This window comes from Solanum verrucosum, unplaced genomic scaffold (genome assembly GCF_900185275.1).
Source record: "Solanum verrucosum unplaced genomic scaffold, falcon-dt-bn FXZP01000032.1, whole genome shotgun sequence".
In the NCBI taxonomy this organism is placed as follows: Eukaryota; Viridiplantae; Streptophyta; class Magnoliopsida; order Solanales; family Solanaceae; genus Solanum; species Solanum verrucosum.
This window is the reverse complement of record NW_026020569.1, coordinates 1,705,231-1,721,151: the sequence shown is the minus strand read 5'-3', so window position 1 is coordinate 1,721,151 and position 15,921 is coordinate 1,705,231. Positions and strand designations below refer to the sequence as shown.

Here is a 15,921-nt window from a genome sequence, read left to right as displayed (position 1 = left end):
ACCAGATAATTAGTGTAGAGGTATTAGAAAAAAGTAATTTCAGGGGTATTAGTAGGGGATAAGCCAAGTAGAGATGTTGGCCTTCGTCAAAAAAATACACCATTTATAAATGATAAAAAATAGTTTATATATATATATATATATATATAGTAAATATTGAATTATCTTTAACTTTTTTGTGTTTACTTTTTCATATTTTGAATTCCCTACGAAAAATATTGGCTCAAACACTTGGTAGTAGCTTAGGTAAGATTCTGGAATTTTAAGTTTTTACCGAATAGAGTAAACAAAAAGAAAACTACCACTGGTATAAGTTATAACATTATAGGAAATATATTTTAGTAATTCATTCAGTTTAAAAGTTAGAAGTTGTCATTTGTCAATGATATTTTAAAAGGAAAATACATAAATTGCCTTTGCGGAAAATAATCTTCTGTATAGAAAAATCAGAGTATCTAACAATTATACAGGTGGAATAACATGGAAATGTTTAGTTGTAAAAGAAGATGGGTAGGTCAATTACACAATCAAGTAGTGAAGTAGATGGCGTCTAAACAACAAATACCTAAAGAGGGACGACAACGAACCCAACACAGTGCATATACGCTTGCCGTTTCTCAAAATGCACGCAAAGAATTTCCCTTTTCATAAAAGAAGAAGAAGAAAGAAGAGTGTATTTAGCTCTACAAAATTGAAAGAGGTTTTAAAACTCAAATTATCAACTAGTCGATCATGAATATAAGTGTTGTGGCAGTGACAGTTCCCTCTATTTGTGCGACGTTGCAGCCTGGCAGAATCAGAAGCAGAGGCTTTCAATTTTTCGAGAGAAATAGAGTACTAGTGTTGAGTCCATCAAAGCAGAAATTCCGTACAAAATACCATCCCATTAAGGCTCATCAACAGAGTTATGATTCACAAATCACCATTGTAGCTGACATGCCCCTCTTTGAATCCCCTCATGTACGTTCACAATTCACATATACACCCTCTGTTTTTATATATATGTTGTTGATCAATTACGCATTTATGTACACAGGCATCTTTCGATAGGTACATGGAGGACAAACCAAGAGTCTTCAAAGCTATTTCCCCAGATAACAGAGGAACCCAACGTCTTAACGAGGTAATTAACTACTCCTATTTTAGTACAATTGAAATGACACATTAATATATGTATGTTGGTGCAGGAAGAATGGAGAATTCAAATGGAACCGATAGGCTTCTTGTTCCTCACAGCGTGGCCAGTTGTTAACATGAGACTTAGATGCAAAACTAAAGGAAATGAATACCCTTCTGGCGTTCCAAACCATACTTCTATGGTTCTTGAGTTCAAAATTGTATGTACATATACTTCAAATTAATTAAGGATCAGATTGGAGTACTCGATGTGTACAACATAAATTATTAATTAAATTGTATTATTATGCAGACAAAATGGGATCTAGAAGGAGTAACAGAGGGGAAAAACAAGCCATCAGAATTCCGTCTTAGCATGGAAGGTGTACTTTACCCAGATAGAAGAAAAGGAGGAAGAAGCAGGATCAAAGGTCATTTCCATATGAGCATTAGCTTCGCTCCACCTCCCATGCTTGCTTTGGTCCCTCCACATGTTCACAGAGATGTCACACAAGCGGTTAGTTAGTTTCTCAATTTACTTGACACACTTTCTTATTATAGTTCGTCCCAAAAAGACTTTTTATATATGTGTGGTAATTAACAGGTTATGAAGAATATGGCGGAGAGTATGCAGCATAAAGTAAGAAACAATTTGCTCGCTGATTATGCTAAATTCAAAAAGGAAACCCCCAAAAATCCATAACTGTAACACTGACTTATCATTTAATCAAAAACCAGAAGAACTCTTCCTTTTTCTTTTTCCATACTGGAAAACTATGGTTCACTAGTGTGAATTTTCTTTGTGTGTAATTAATTGCGTGGCCTTTTGTATTTGTTCAACTAATCAAAATCAGGACAAATACTCCTCTGTTAATAATAGTGATCTCGTGCACGCAACAGCCAAATAAGATTACTACTTATAATTCTCCCCCTTTTTTTTATTTTTATGTTTCTTTTTCAGGAATCTCTTTGCTGAATTAATTTTCAAGGGGAAGGGGATATACAAAACAAACAAAGAAAAAACAAAGGGAAAGCCCTACTACTAATTAAATGTCTATCGAATTGAGAGGATTTTTGGATTGACTTAAAAAATAATCAAATAAGCTTAAAACTTATTTTGGTGTTAAGCAAATATAAAAATGTTTGCAAGTTAAATGTTTTAAAATTAAAATTACTCAAAATAAATCAAAAGTCATTTTCTAGAAAACGCATAAGTTTGCTAATTTTAAAACATAGTTTGATGGTTTAAAAATAGTTTCGTAGGGTAATAGGACCCCCACAAATTTAAGGTGTCTATTTCAAAAAAGCGTATAAGTTTGATAGGGTAATTATGTATTTTCTCATTTTTAAGCTTCACGCAAGCCAAATTGACTTTAGTATCTTTTGGTACTTAATAAAATATATGTCTATCTCAAGGTATATATATACCTATATATACGTAATTTTCCAAAGTTAATGGGTACATGTGCACCCTCAACACCACACGTGGGTCCGCCTTTGAATTTAATACACAGCTTCCTCTCTAGTTCAAATATTTAGACAAAAAAATCCAAACTATTCAACTATTTTGAAAATTAGGCTCAAAATGATCATATTTCGTGCACATAGAGTACTTCATATTTCTTGATTTGTTTGATACATTTGATAAGGTTAATAATAATTTTGAAATGTTATTTGAGATTAACTTTATTTTATGTTAGATTTGAGATATTACTTATTTTTAGAATTATTTTTACATTAAATTGTGAGATTAAGAGCCTATTTGGCATTGTTGTTGGGAGGCTTCTTCTTTTTTTCGATAAAAGTACTTTTTTTGAAAAAATAATGTTTGGCAAATTCTCAAAACTGTTTTTAAATGGAAGCAGAAGCAATTTTCTGCGGTTGGAAAGAAGTTAAAAATTTCTGCTTCTTAAAAAAAGCAGAAGCAAAACCAGAAAATTATTTTCTTGAAGACTAAATATCTCTCCCATATATATTTAACAATATATCCCTTATTAATTAATTAACATATATCATAAATTTGGTTTGTTTCATACAAGAATTTTAATTTTTTTTTTTATTTTTATTTTATATAATATTTTTTTATTTTATGTTTATATAATATTTTTTTATTTTATGTTTATATACTATTATTATTTTATATTTTATATATTATTGTACGGCTTATTTTACAGAATCAAAAATAAATGTAACAACAACATTTTTGTAGGGTTAAAAATATGAAGGATTTTATTTATTTTTGTGGTGAATTTTTTGTATATAGCGGTTTAATTTGTGGAATAGTTTTTAAATTTATTTTTCTTGATATTTTGAATTATATTTAATTCATCATGTTAATATTACATTAATATTTTATTTATTTATTTATGTATAATATTGATTGAAAATTTGAATATGCATATTTTCATTAAAAAATTCTAATAGATATTTAAAATAGTTTCTCTCTATAAAATAATCTTAGTATTAAAAGTACATTGATACTTACCATTTTTCGTAATTTGACTCCCAAAAGCTTTTTTCTAAAAAAGATTTAGTCAAACACGATTTGCTTAAAAAAAGCACTTTTCAAATGAATTAGCCAAACACAAATTACTTTTTTTCAAAAACACTTTTTTAAAAAGTCATTTTTAAAAAAATGCTTCTAAAAATAAGCAATTTTAAGCAATAATGTCAAACATGCTCTAACTTATCTCATTTAAAGAGTGGGATAGCTAAATCACATTGGTTCTCTTATCCCATGGCAATCATTGTACCAAAATATTCATACGTTTATTCCGTGGCGGAGATAAGAATTTTAGTAAAAAAATTCAAAATATAAAGAAATAACACTTGAAATCGTGAAAATTGCAAAGATAACGAGACGGAACAGAGTGTAACGGAAACGATTAATCTTAACCAACTAGTACAATTTAGCTCGCCTTCTCTCTTATTTAAAAACTAGTAAATTTGTTCGCGCTTCGCGCGATTATGAAAGTTATTAGTAAATTTTTTAAAGAAAATTTTATAAATTTAGATAATCAAGTATATAAAATTTTCATATGTACACATATACATTTTAATTTTGTAAAGTAAATAAACCACTTATACAACTATTTCAGATTATAGAATGTTTTTTCTTTTATAGAAAAATTGAAATATTGTATATGATGACCCTTTATGGTCTATTATAATCTTTAATTTTCTTCTTTTATTAAAGCAATAAATAATTAAATATTACTTCTAAAAAACTGGGGGAAAAAATCAATGTAACACCTCTTTATGTTTCCACAACTTTAACATAGGCACATTTATTATATACTTAAGAGAGTTAAGGAAGTGAGTTTTGAGTTTTTATAATATTATAGCATATACATGAAAAAATTAAGAAAAATATCACAAAAATGAGAAAAATTATAAAGAAACTTCTTGAATTATAAGATGTGTCATATCATTTTTATTTGAGATCATATAAAAATTCATAATGAGAAAATTATGATAAGTGTCAAAATTTATAAGTAAAATATTATTGAGGGTTATAAACTTGAAAAAACATATGAGTAATGGAGAATATTAAGAGCATGAGTGATGAAACCGTGAGTTAATGCCACAAAATTAATGATATTATAATAGAAGATGTTTTAAAAAGGTGATATGAGTTATGAAGATGATTTTTTAATTAAAATAATATTAAATAGTGATTATTATTATTATTATTATTATTATTATTATTACATAATGAAATGGGAGAAGAAAATGCCAAGAAGAAGAGAAAACAAATAATGCAATTGGAGGTTAATGTGAGTTAAAGTCAAAAAATTAATAAATATTATTATAATATAATATTTTATTAAAAAAATGACATGAGTTATGAAGATGATTTTTTAATTAAAATAATTAAGAAAAATAATATTAAGTAGAGATTATTGTATTATTATATAATGAAATGGGAGAATAAATGCTAAGAAGAAGAGAAAACAAATAATGCAACTGGAAGTTATAAAGAGTTGGCACGTTACTTCTCTATATTTAGCTTTATAATATTTATAGATTTCATGTATTTAATTGAAAAATAATAATAGGAAAAAAAAGCATATCACTTGTTTGTTAGATTCATATCCAGTGTATTTATGTGGAACAAAAATAAAGAAGATAAAATTCAAATAATTATCACACATAAAATTAACAATCATTTTTTATAAATTTACAATCCAAAATATATCAAAATCTAAAGTACTACAACTCATGGGAGCGATATTTACCTCTCAATTAACAAAATTAAAAGAAAAAATACAAAATTATCGAGATTTAGAGTAACATCGAGGCAATAAAATTATTATCACAAAATGACTATTTAGAAATAAAAATATTATTCTTATAGTTAAGCATTCAATTTTACCGAAAGTTTTGAATTAATATATTTTTCATTTCCTTGCTCTTAATCTTAAATCAATTGTTTCACCTTTCCATTTTCTTCACCTCGTATATCAGGGTATCTATACCTATAAAATGATGAAACAATATTATTTTTACAGTTATGAATTGTAATTTCAATTGAATTTATTTAAGTTCAGAATTAAATTTTATCATAAAATTTCACTCCCCCCCCTCCCCCCTCTTCACTTTTCCAAATACTGCAAAATACATAAATTCTTTATTAAAAAAAAAAGAAACTTAGAACAATAAAGTAAGAGAATAATTGAATACCTCATATGTTTATCACTTAGCAAAATTTATGATCAATTGGGTATAACCACTATAGTCAAACATACTAAGAAAAGGGGATATAAATATAAAAGAAAAATTGAGAAGAATTGCTTACAATTTTTATCTTTGACCCATCTGATAAAATTTCACTTTTCTATCTCCCCTCCCCCTCCATTCTCCAAATGGTGCAACATAAAGAAATTCTTTAAAAAAAAATAATTAACAGTATAATTAAATACCTCATATATTTGTTACTTAGCAAAACTTATGATCAATGAGTATAACTTCTTTAGTCAAACACACAAAAAAAAAAAAAAAGAAATATAAAAGAGAGTTTGAGAAGAATTGTTTACAATTTCTTATCATCAGCCCATCTGTTTTCTTTGTATTTTCTGTAGATATCTACCTATAATCAAATCAAATAAATACCAAACTCAAAATAGTATTATGATGATCGAAAAGAAGAAGAAAAAAGTATAGAATATTTGTGCCTTTCTTTTAGCTTAATCATCTTAAATCACCTTTAACACAAATTTGAGAGCTTTACACACATATATATACTTTACAGATTTGATCGTTTATTTTGTAAGAAAAATTTATAATGCCTCTATTTATAGGATAACAATAGGGAATATCAAATGAAATCATGAACATGACTATTAGTAATAAAATTTAGGAGTTATGATCATGAAAAGTCATGGGAGTAATGAAAATAACGACAATTAAAGTTTATATTAAAGAATATGAATAAATGAAAGGAATAGTAATTGCCACATTCATATTTGTAAAATAATAATAAACAATAAATAAATAAAATGTCAAAAAATGAGAAAAAAATAAATAAACAGGATTCTTGGCCAAAGAGATCTTTTATCTAGCTTTATATTATATATAGATATAGATATAGATTTCTTTCTACTTTAGTCATGCTCCATTGAACCCTTCTTTAATATTTTTGTGTTTTATTTCTTTTCATTTCATAGTATTCTATTTTGTTTGAGATTATTATTTTTTTGTTTCGAATTTCAGCAAGAAGGTTTAAAATATTTTTGTTTCTTTTCATTAAAATATATGTTGTATTTTAATGAAAATTATCAATGTCGACAACAACTATTATTTTTTATGATAAAATAGCTAAAGTGATAACAAATTATTTGTAAAGAAATATGAGGCGAGATACGACATACAATAACATATTTGAGATATAATATTTATTTATATTATTTAAATAAATATAACATTTATTTTAAAGTCAATTACTATTTTTTAATAATTTTATTTTTATATAGTCTTATTGATTAACACCAAACACGTGCCGTACAAATTACAATGCGGATGATGACACACGATGAAGACAGTTTTCAAAGATATTTTAAAAGAAAAATACATAAATTACCATTTTAAATTTATCTGGAAAAAAAATGTATATAAAGAATAAAGTATCTAACAATTATGGCTTAACATAAGCAGACTCTTGAACTTGTACACTTTTTCCATTTAGACACCTCAATAAGACCATCTTCCTATTGAACACCTAATGTATACTCAAAGTGTGTCTATCAGACACTTCATGGGCATTGCCCGAAAAATACAAGTTGCGTGTCTTTCAAACGCCTATAACATGAATAAAGAGTGAATCATAATGCGACATGTGACAAATTAAGAAAAATATCTTTTACAATTTTTTTTTTGTCAAACCCAGCAACCCCCTCCGCATCATCTTCTTTGAAGCCCCTCCCCACTGCCAACTTAAATTCCACCATTAATACTTTTATGAACTCTCTATTTGTTCTTTTTATTTTGATTATATAAATATTTCATAATCTCTCCTCCCCTTTCCTCCCAAACAATATTCACTAACTTGCATAGCTCAATCCTTTCTTTTCCTCAAAAGTTATCGATTGTTTCCATAATTCTACCACTAACAACATCTTCTCTTCTTCTTCCTCTCTATTTTATCATTAACAAATATGATCAAAACTTGAAATTACCAAGAAATCAAATAGTACAACTCCGTATTTAGTTATTTTTTGCAACTTTGTCCATGGATTTTGCTTAATCATGTACTTTTTTAAAAATTCAACCATGGGGATTAATGCTGCTTTAATTATACCATTTTAATTTAACTTATTTTTTACTGGATTTAACAAAGAAAGTGAAGGAAGAGGACATTTTCAAGAGGTGAATGAGAGGTGATTATGACAGTGTTGGGGGCAATGGAGAAGAAGCGTTAAGAGGAGAAAAAATATGGATGAAGAGAGATATTAGAGACCACTCACGCGCTTTTAATGAGTGCACTACATTCACTATGCCAGATCAGCAATGTGTGTCTAATAGACACACTTTGAATATACATTAAGTGTTTAATAGGAAAAAGGCCTTTCTAAGGTGTCTAAACGAAAAAAGCGCGCAAGTTCATGGGGCTGCTTATGTGTTAAGCCAACAATTATTGATGGAATAACATGGAAATGTATACTCCAAAAGAAACATGGTAGATCAGTTACTCCAAGTACTGAAGTCAGTACATGAAATGAAAATGATTTGGGTTTTGAATATGAAATATTAAAATTTACTATTATCCTAATTTATGTGACCTACTTTCATTTTTAGTCAATTAAAAAAAAAAAGACACATTTCTATATTAAGTGATAATTTAATTTTAAAATGTTCATTTTATACTTAATTAAATGATTTATAGTCACACAAATTTCTATCATTCATTTTGGATCACAAGTTTTTAAAGTTTATTTTTTTTCTTAAACTCCAGAATCAAATTATGTCATACAAAATGGACAGAGTAAGAATATAAGGGGTAATGTCCCAACTTTCAGGCAGAGAATTAATTCCATTGCAAAAAAGAAAGAAAAAAGAGTAGTGAATTAGCTCTAAAAACTTGAAAGAGGTAAAGAAATAGTCAATCATGAACCCAAGTGCTGTGGCAGTGACAGTTCCTTCTGTTTGTGCGATGTTGCATCAGGGCAGAAGCAGAAGCAGAGGCTTTCAATTCTTCGAGAGAAATATAGTACTAGTGTTGAGTCCATCAAAGCAGAAATTCCGTACAAAATACCATCCCATTAAGGCTCATCAACAGAGTTATGATTCACAAATCACCATTGTAGCTGACATGCCCCTCTTTGAATCCCCTCATGTACGTTCACAATTCACATATACCCTCTGTTTTTATATATATATGTTGTTAATCAATTACGCATTTATGTACACAGGCATCTTTCGATAGGTACATGGAGGACAAACCAAGAGTCTTCAAAGCTATTTCCCCAGATAACAGAGGAACCCAACGTCTTAACGAGGTAATTAATTAACTATTTTAGTACAATTGAAATGACACATTAATATATGTATGTTGGTGCAGGAAGAATGGAGAATTCAAATGGAACCGATAGGCTTCTTGTTCCTCACAGCGTGGCCAGTTGTTAACTTGAGACTTAGATGCAAAACTAAAGGAAATGAATACCCTTCTGGCGTTCCAAACCATACCTCTATGGTTCTTGAGTTCAAAATTGTATGATGTGCACATACTTAAAAATTAATTAAGGATATATATAGTATTGATTAAGTTGAAGTATATATGATGCAGACAAAATGGGATCTTGAAGGAGTAACAGAGCCACCAGAATTCCGGCTTAGCATGGAAGGTGTACTTTACCCAGATAGAAGAAAAGGAGGAAGAAGCAGCAGGATCAAAGGTCATTTCCATATGAGCATTAGCTTCGTTCCACCTCCCATGCTTGCTTTCGTCCCTCCATATGTTCACCGAGATGTCACACAACTGGTTAGACACTCATTAATTATTTATTCTCCAAATCATTTTTCAATATCTAAAAAAAAAGAAAAAAAAAAGAGTAAGTTACTGTATCAATTATTATTTTTAAAACGGCATGCCACGAGTAAAATGTGAGTAAAACTTTTCCTTATGAGGATCAAGATTTTTTCATTTATTTAGAGAATAATAACAAATGCTAGAAACTTTGTATTTTAAACATTTAAGTAGCATTTGGCCAACGAAAAAAAATACTTTCATTATTTGAAATTTTTGAAGTTAGAGTTGTGTTTAATCATATTTTTTACAAAAAATTATCTAAAATTTAAGTGTACTATTTTTAAAAGAGATAAGTGTCAAAAATACACATAACTTATTAATTTTTTTTAATTTCATATCTAAACTATCGAGAGTATGAGCTTCATACCTAAATTATTATTTATATGCCCTCTCTCTTTTATTTGAAAAAAAACTTGACACGTGACTTTCCACATGGAGAAAATATCTCACCTTGACAAAAATTAAATAATAAACTATTAATATTAATTAAAATTAAAGATTAAAGTATTACTATTCCAAAAAAATATTTTTTTAAAAATAAAATTTATATTATTTTAATTACCCCACTCCACCACCTCCTCCCCTCCCCTTCCCCACAACAGTTCCCATACCCTCCAATTTTTTTTTCTTTTATAATATATTTTTAAAAATTTCATACTTCACCCTCCCCAATCACCCACTCATTCCCCCAAAAATTGATTTTTTTTTTGTAAAAATAAAATAAAATGTAAAATATTTTTCTTACCCTACTCCATCACTTTCTCTCACCGTACCCCTCCCCCCATTTTTTATTTTTTTTTAGTTTGAATTTCTCTTATAAAAGTATATAATTTTTTTTTAATTCATCCCCCCCCCCCCCCCCCCCCCCCCCCCCCTTTCCTTCAAATACTAATTTAGATATTATTTTATTTTTCTAAAAAAAAAAATTACCCACTCCACCTAACCCTCCGCTTCTAATTTTTTTTCTCATTTTGTGTTAGATATGTACATATCAAAAAATGTTCCACTTGCCCCCGCAAGATTTTTTTTTTAAATAAATTTTTTATTTATGTTATATTCGGTACACAAATAAAATTCTTAAAAATATATGTACATATCTAACACAAACGAAAAAAATATAAAAAATATAAATAAATTAGGAGAGGAGTGTTAAAATAGGATGGGGTTGTATTTTTTCTTTTAATTTTGTTAATTGAGAGGTAAATATCGCTCCCATGAGTTGTAGTACTTTAGATTTTGATATATTTTGGATTGTAAATTTATGAAAAATGATTGTTAATTTTATGTGTGTTAATTATTTGAATTTTATCTTCTTTATTTTTGTTCCACATAAATACACTGGATATGAATCTAACAAACAAGTGATATGCTTTTTTTTCCTAGTATTATTTTTTTAAGTAAAAGAGAGAGTGTATACAAGCATATCATGATGAGAGTGTTATAAAAGAGAGAAGTGTGTTTCTCAAATTAAATAGTTTAGATATGAAACTCACACTCTCAATAGTTTAAGTATGAAACTCAAACAAAGAATATAATTTAAGTGTGTTTTGACACTTATCTCTTTTAAAAAAAAACATGAAATATAATTTAACTGAGATTATTTTATAAAAATACATTGTGTTATATACATTGGCAATTAACAGATCATGAAGAATGTGGCGGAGAGTATGCAGCATAAAGTAAGAAATAATTTGCTGGCGGATTATGCTAAATTCACGAAGGAAACTCCCAAAAATCCATAGCTTATGACTGACAACTTCTGTTTTTTCCTACTGAATAGCTTTAGTACACAAGGTGTGAATTTTCCTTGTGCGTAATTGCGTAATTTTTTGTATTTGTTCAACTATATCAAACCAACTATATTAACTTTTCCGTTAATATAATCGTTTCGCTTGACTATGAGAATTATTCATCTTTTTTTGAATTAATTTTAAATTGAAATGTCAAGCGCCTACTTAAATCTAGCTAATCCAAATAGGTTCAAATTGATAATCATATATATATATATATATATAAAAGAGAATTTTAGTCCCGCCTACGTGGCGCCACCACATATAAGAATTCTTTTTTAATTTATTTATTTACAAAACTAGTTTTCCCCTTTCATGAAAAGTTGTGAAATTTATGAAAAATTGTGACTTTTATGAAAAGTTGTGACTTTAATGAAGAGTTGCGACTTTTATGAAAAGTTGCGACTTTTATGAAGAGTTGCAACTTTATGAAAAGTTGTGACTTTTATGAAAAGTTGCGACTTTAATGAAGAGTTACGACTTTTATAAAGAGTTGTGACTTTTATAAAGAGTTACGACTTTTATGAAAAATTGCAATTTTTATGAAATGTTGTGACCTTTTCGATGGATTGCAACTTTTTCAAATAGTTGTAACATTTTCGATAAAGCACAATAAACATTTGTTCACACTATCCTTTATTGTCTATAAATAGAGGGATTTCCTCTCATTTTAAAACAACAAAAATTCTAAACCTTTTTTTATTCTTCTTCGTCACAATTAATTATTTGTGTACTTTGCTCTACGTAATCTTGTATGTAAGATAATATAGTGTTTTAGTTTTAATGACCGATAGGTTTTAAGTATATTTTATAAATTTCATGATATTAAATACCCGCACGAAGCGCGGATAATTTTACTAGTTGGTAAATAATCATTTGGCACTAATTACGTTTCGGTTCTCATTATGTATTCAAACTAAATACTTTCTCTAGTTTTTAAGCATAAAAATACTTTACTAAAGTATCCTTTCAATTGTCGAAAAAACAAATGGAGATGCGGGGGATCGAACCCCGTGCCTCTCGCATGCAAAGCGAGCGCTCTACCATTTGAGCTACATCCCCTCTTGTTTATCTTGACCAAACAAATATTACTACTTATTAATATTATATACTAGACACAAGTGCCCGTGCTAGCATGGACCCAATATCTGTTCATAGATAGAATTTAGAGAGTCAATTAAATTTTAATATGATTTAAAAAAAAATTTAAGTTAATGATTGTAATTTATAGTACTTTTAACGTAATTTTTAACTAATACATGTTACTTCTCTTGTTCCAATGTATGTAGCACATATAAAATTTCAAGAGTCAATCAAATATTGTTAATTGTTGAGATTTACATTACTTTTATGTAGTTTCCAAAATAAATAATACATGTTACTTATTTTGTCTCATTTTATGTGAGACATATTGATAAATTTTATGAATCAATCAAATTTTTTATAAGCAAACGAATTATTTATAAAGTTATCAATTATCATGATTTATAATATTTTTATGTAATTTTTAAATATATAAAAACTAAAAAATAAAACAAACAAATTAAAATGGAAAAAAAAAAATTGAATATAGGGGAAGCTGCCAAGCAGGCATGTCGACCATGACCTGCTTGGTTATCCCCTCTTATATATTAGTAGGGATATAGAGAAAATATATAAAAGCCCCCATGAACTTAGCATCACAACTTACTTTAGCACTTAAACTACACGGGCGTTTAAATACCCCCTTAACATTTTTTAATTTAATTTTTTTCAACCATAACACTACAATACTAGTCTCACAATACAATATACATGCGCCATGTTATTGCCACATCAACGTCACATTGAAAATTATTTAAATCAATATAGAAGTACAAAATTACTAATTTATTATAATTATTATTGCGACAAGTATCATGATTAAACTAAGCTATTAATAATTACGTTAATTACTAATTTACTCCTTACAAGAATTTTAACATTTTAAAAACACAGTAATTACACAACTCAACAAAAATAAAAATTCAGGCTAGATTTAAATTGAGTCTGATCAACCCAATTGATCAAATTTTACTTTATTAATTCTAAAAAAAAATCACTTTTACTTGTCTATTATTTTAGAAATTTTTTATTTTTTATTTTACTTCATTTTTACCATATTAAGAAAAACAATTTCGTATAAAACATTTGAGGCTTCCATTATCACATAAGAAGTGGAACATAGTTGATTGCAAGATTTTGATTGATAAGATTACCAGTAGAATCAGTACTGGGCATTCGAAGCAGTTGTCCTATGCTGGAAGATTACAAATTCTAAATGTTGTTTTATTTTCGATTCATAATTTTGGGGTGTCAGAAGTTCATATGGGGAGGCAAAGAGGATCAGAGGAAGATTCTGCAATGCTGTCTGTGTAACTCTATTGGCGAGGAAACAACTAAACATCTATTTGATGAATGCACATGGTTTCGATCTATCATGGAAGATATGATGCAATGGACTGGAATTAGACTACAACAAGAAAGTTCGAAACAAGTGTTACTGAAAATCAGGAGGAAACACTGGCAAGCCATTCAAAAGGAGATTATAGCAGCCATATGGGGGCAATGATTTACCACATATATATAGAGGGCTCATAATTGAAAATTGTTTAAGGGACGAACTGTACATACAGATAGTGTTGCCAAGCAGATAAAAGAGGAGATGTAACGATACCTTACCTATATAAAAAGTTACAAAGATCAAGAGATTTAAGGGTAGTTTGATAGAGTGTATAAGAACAATGCAAAATAAGGTGCATTAGTAATGCTTGCATTAGTAGTGCTTGCATTAGTAATGCTTGTATTAGTTATGTTATTTCTAATACATCAAACCAAACAATGTATTAGAAATAACAAATCTTGCATAATTTCTATTAAAAAATAAATGTTTACAAAAATACCCTTCACACTTTATTTATTTGTACACTTCCTTTGCAACAAAGTTTTTTGCTAAAACATCATTAACTCTTCTTCTCCTTCTTTTTTCAAAAATACTATTACATAATTGTACTATTGCGTCAAAATTTTTTTGTGAAAAGTTGGCAAAGAATTTTTTTTATCAAATTTATCGTCACAATAGTAAATTTTTTGATTAAATTATATTGAAATTAGATTTTTAAAAAAAAGATACTTAAGAGGCCATAAAGCCTATTAAGACACCAAAAATTAAAAGACACTTGAAAGCAAATCAAAATACAAACAAAAACTTATGACAACAAAGAAAATGAAAAGGCTTTAAGGGTAGTTTTGTAATTATTTAATCTAATGCAAGTGTTAAAATGCTATGTATTGCTAATACCTAGAATTCCTTGGTATTAGTAATACACAACTTAATACATAATTGAGTGCTTGCATTAGTTATACATGACATGAAAAAGTGTACCAAACAAGGTACTACTAATACAAACACCTAATGCTTGCATTATATTTTCTAGGCTTAAGTCATCTACGACCCCTTAAAGTTGTCCGCATAATTCACTTGGACACCTTAACTAGGACTCGTATCTATTGAACACCTAAATTGTTCAAAACATATACCTATTAAACACAAAACGCTGATGTGGCGAAATAAGTGTAACTCACTGCTGCTGAGCGCGTGAATGATTTTTTTTTAAAAAAAATTTAAAAATAAATTACTGCTTATTTTCTTGACACTTGGCATGTATTAATTAAATAACTAAAAACTCATTTAATTAAACATTTATCTCGTTATTTATAAAAGAAAATAACTCCACACCATGTACAAGTCCTCTTCTTCTTCAACCCACCATTTTAAAGACTTCAAATTCTCTGCCTTTTGTTTTGTTCTTCTTATTTATTTTTTTCATTTTTCATTATAAACAAACTAATTGAATTTGCAAGAAGAAGAAAAAAAAATTGGACCATTGGAGTTAAAGTTAGCCAACATTCATGCATCTCTATTTTCAATAACTCCGATCAAGCAACCATTACCATTCATTAAACTAATTAAAAATGATATTCTTTTGATTTCTCTTCATCGTCGATTTTGAAATAATTTATCGACATCGATTATTTTCACAAAAATCTCAATAATCACAGGAAGAATAGAATACAACGGGTGACATGGGAAGAAAAAAAAACAAAAGATTAGGTGGGTGTATTAGGGCTGGGGTGGGAGATATTTTTTTTTTGTCATCGTTGAGGAATTGATGGTAGAGTGACAGGGAAGAAGATGAAGAAGAAAGGGCAATGGGTTAGGTGGGGGGAGAAATTTTCTTTTTTATTCTTTTTTCATTTAATTTTTATAGATTATTAAAGGCTGAAAATATTTTTCATTTTTCAAAATTAAAAATTTGGACCCATGTGCCACGTGTCGTAATTCTATCCGTGATTTTTTCAAGAAAATGTGTGTGAATTACACGCTCAATATTTTTAAAGCTAGTTGTCATTTTATGTTCAATAAAAAAATATTTGTTAATATTAAGTGTCTAATAGGTAAGAGTTCTAGTT

At 28.2% G+C, this 15,921-nt stretch overlaps 2 protein-coding genes and 1 non-coding gene across 3 annotated transcripts; 2 read left to right on the top strand and 1 right to left on the bottom strand.

Annotated features, from left to right (window-relative positions):
• Positions 1-663: 663 nt before the first annotated feature.
• On the top strand, positions 664-1,936 carry LOC125811187 (uncharacterized). Its single transcript, XM_049490711.1, has 5 exons — positions 664-960; positions 1,037-1,123; positions 1,188-1,337; positions 1,430-1,633; positions 1,721-1,936. Exons 1-5 carry the CDS (start codon positions 733-735, stop codon positions 1,817-1,819), a joined length of 768 nt encoding a protein of 255 aa, XP_049346668.1. The 5' UTR covers positions 664-732; the 3' UTR covers positions 1,820-1,936.
• A 6,732-nt stretch (positions 1,937-8,668) lies between these two features.
• Positions 8,669-11,382, top strand: LOC125810977 (uncharacterized). The gene is made up of 5 exons (XM_049490473.1): positions 8,669-8,947; positions 9,024-9,110; positions 9,173-9,322; positions 9,398-9,592; positions 11,284-11,382. Exons 1-5 carry the CDS (start codon positions 8,720-8,722, stop codon positions 11,380-11,382), a joined length of 759 nt encoding a protein of 252 aa, XP_049346430.1. The 5' UTR covers positions 8,669-8,719.
• Positions 11,383-12,419: 1,037 nt separating this feature from the next.
• On the bottom strand, positions 12,420-12,492 carry TRNAA-UGC (transfer RNA alanine (anticodon UGC)). The gene has a single exon. It is a non-coding gene; the product is annotated as a tRNA-Ala (tRNA).
• Between the last annotated feature and the right edge of the window lie 3,429 nt (positions 12,493-15,921).

Excerpts from the sequence above, each read along its gene's own strand:
- LOC125811187 (XM_049490711.1), top strand. The coding sequence starts at position 733 with ATGAATATAAGTGTTGTGGCAGTGACAGTTCCCTCTATTTGTGCGACG. Across the intron at positions 1,124-1,187 it reads GAACCCAACGTCTTAACGAG|GAAGAATGGAGAATTCAAAT; the intron begins GTAATTAACTAC and ends ATGTTGGTGCAG. Across the intron at positions 1,634-1,720 it reads ACAGAGATGTCACACAAGCG|GTTATGAAGAATATGGCGGA; the intron begins GTTAGTTAGTTT and ends GGTAATTAACAG.
- LOC125810977 (XM_049490473.1), top strand. The coding sequence starts at position 8,720 with ATGAACCCAAGTGCTGTGGCAGTGACAGTTCCTTCTGTTTGTGCGATG. Across the intron at positions 9,323-9,397 it reads TGGTTCTTGAGTTCAAAATT|ACAAAATGGGATCTTGAAGG; the intron begins GTATGATGTGCA and ends TATATGATGCAG. Across the intron at positions 9,593-11,283 it reads ACCGAGATGTCACACAACTG|ATCATGAAGAATGTGGCGGA; the intron begins GTTAGACACTCA and ends GGCAATTAACAG.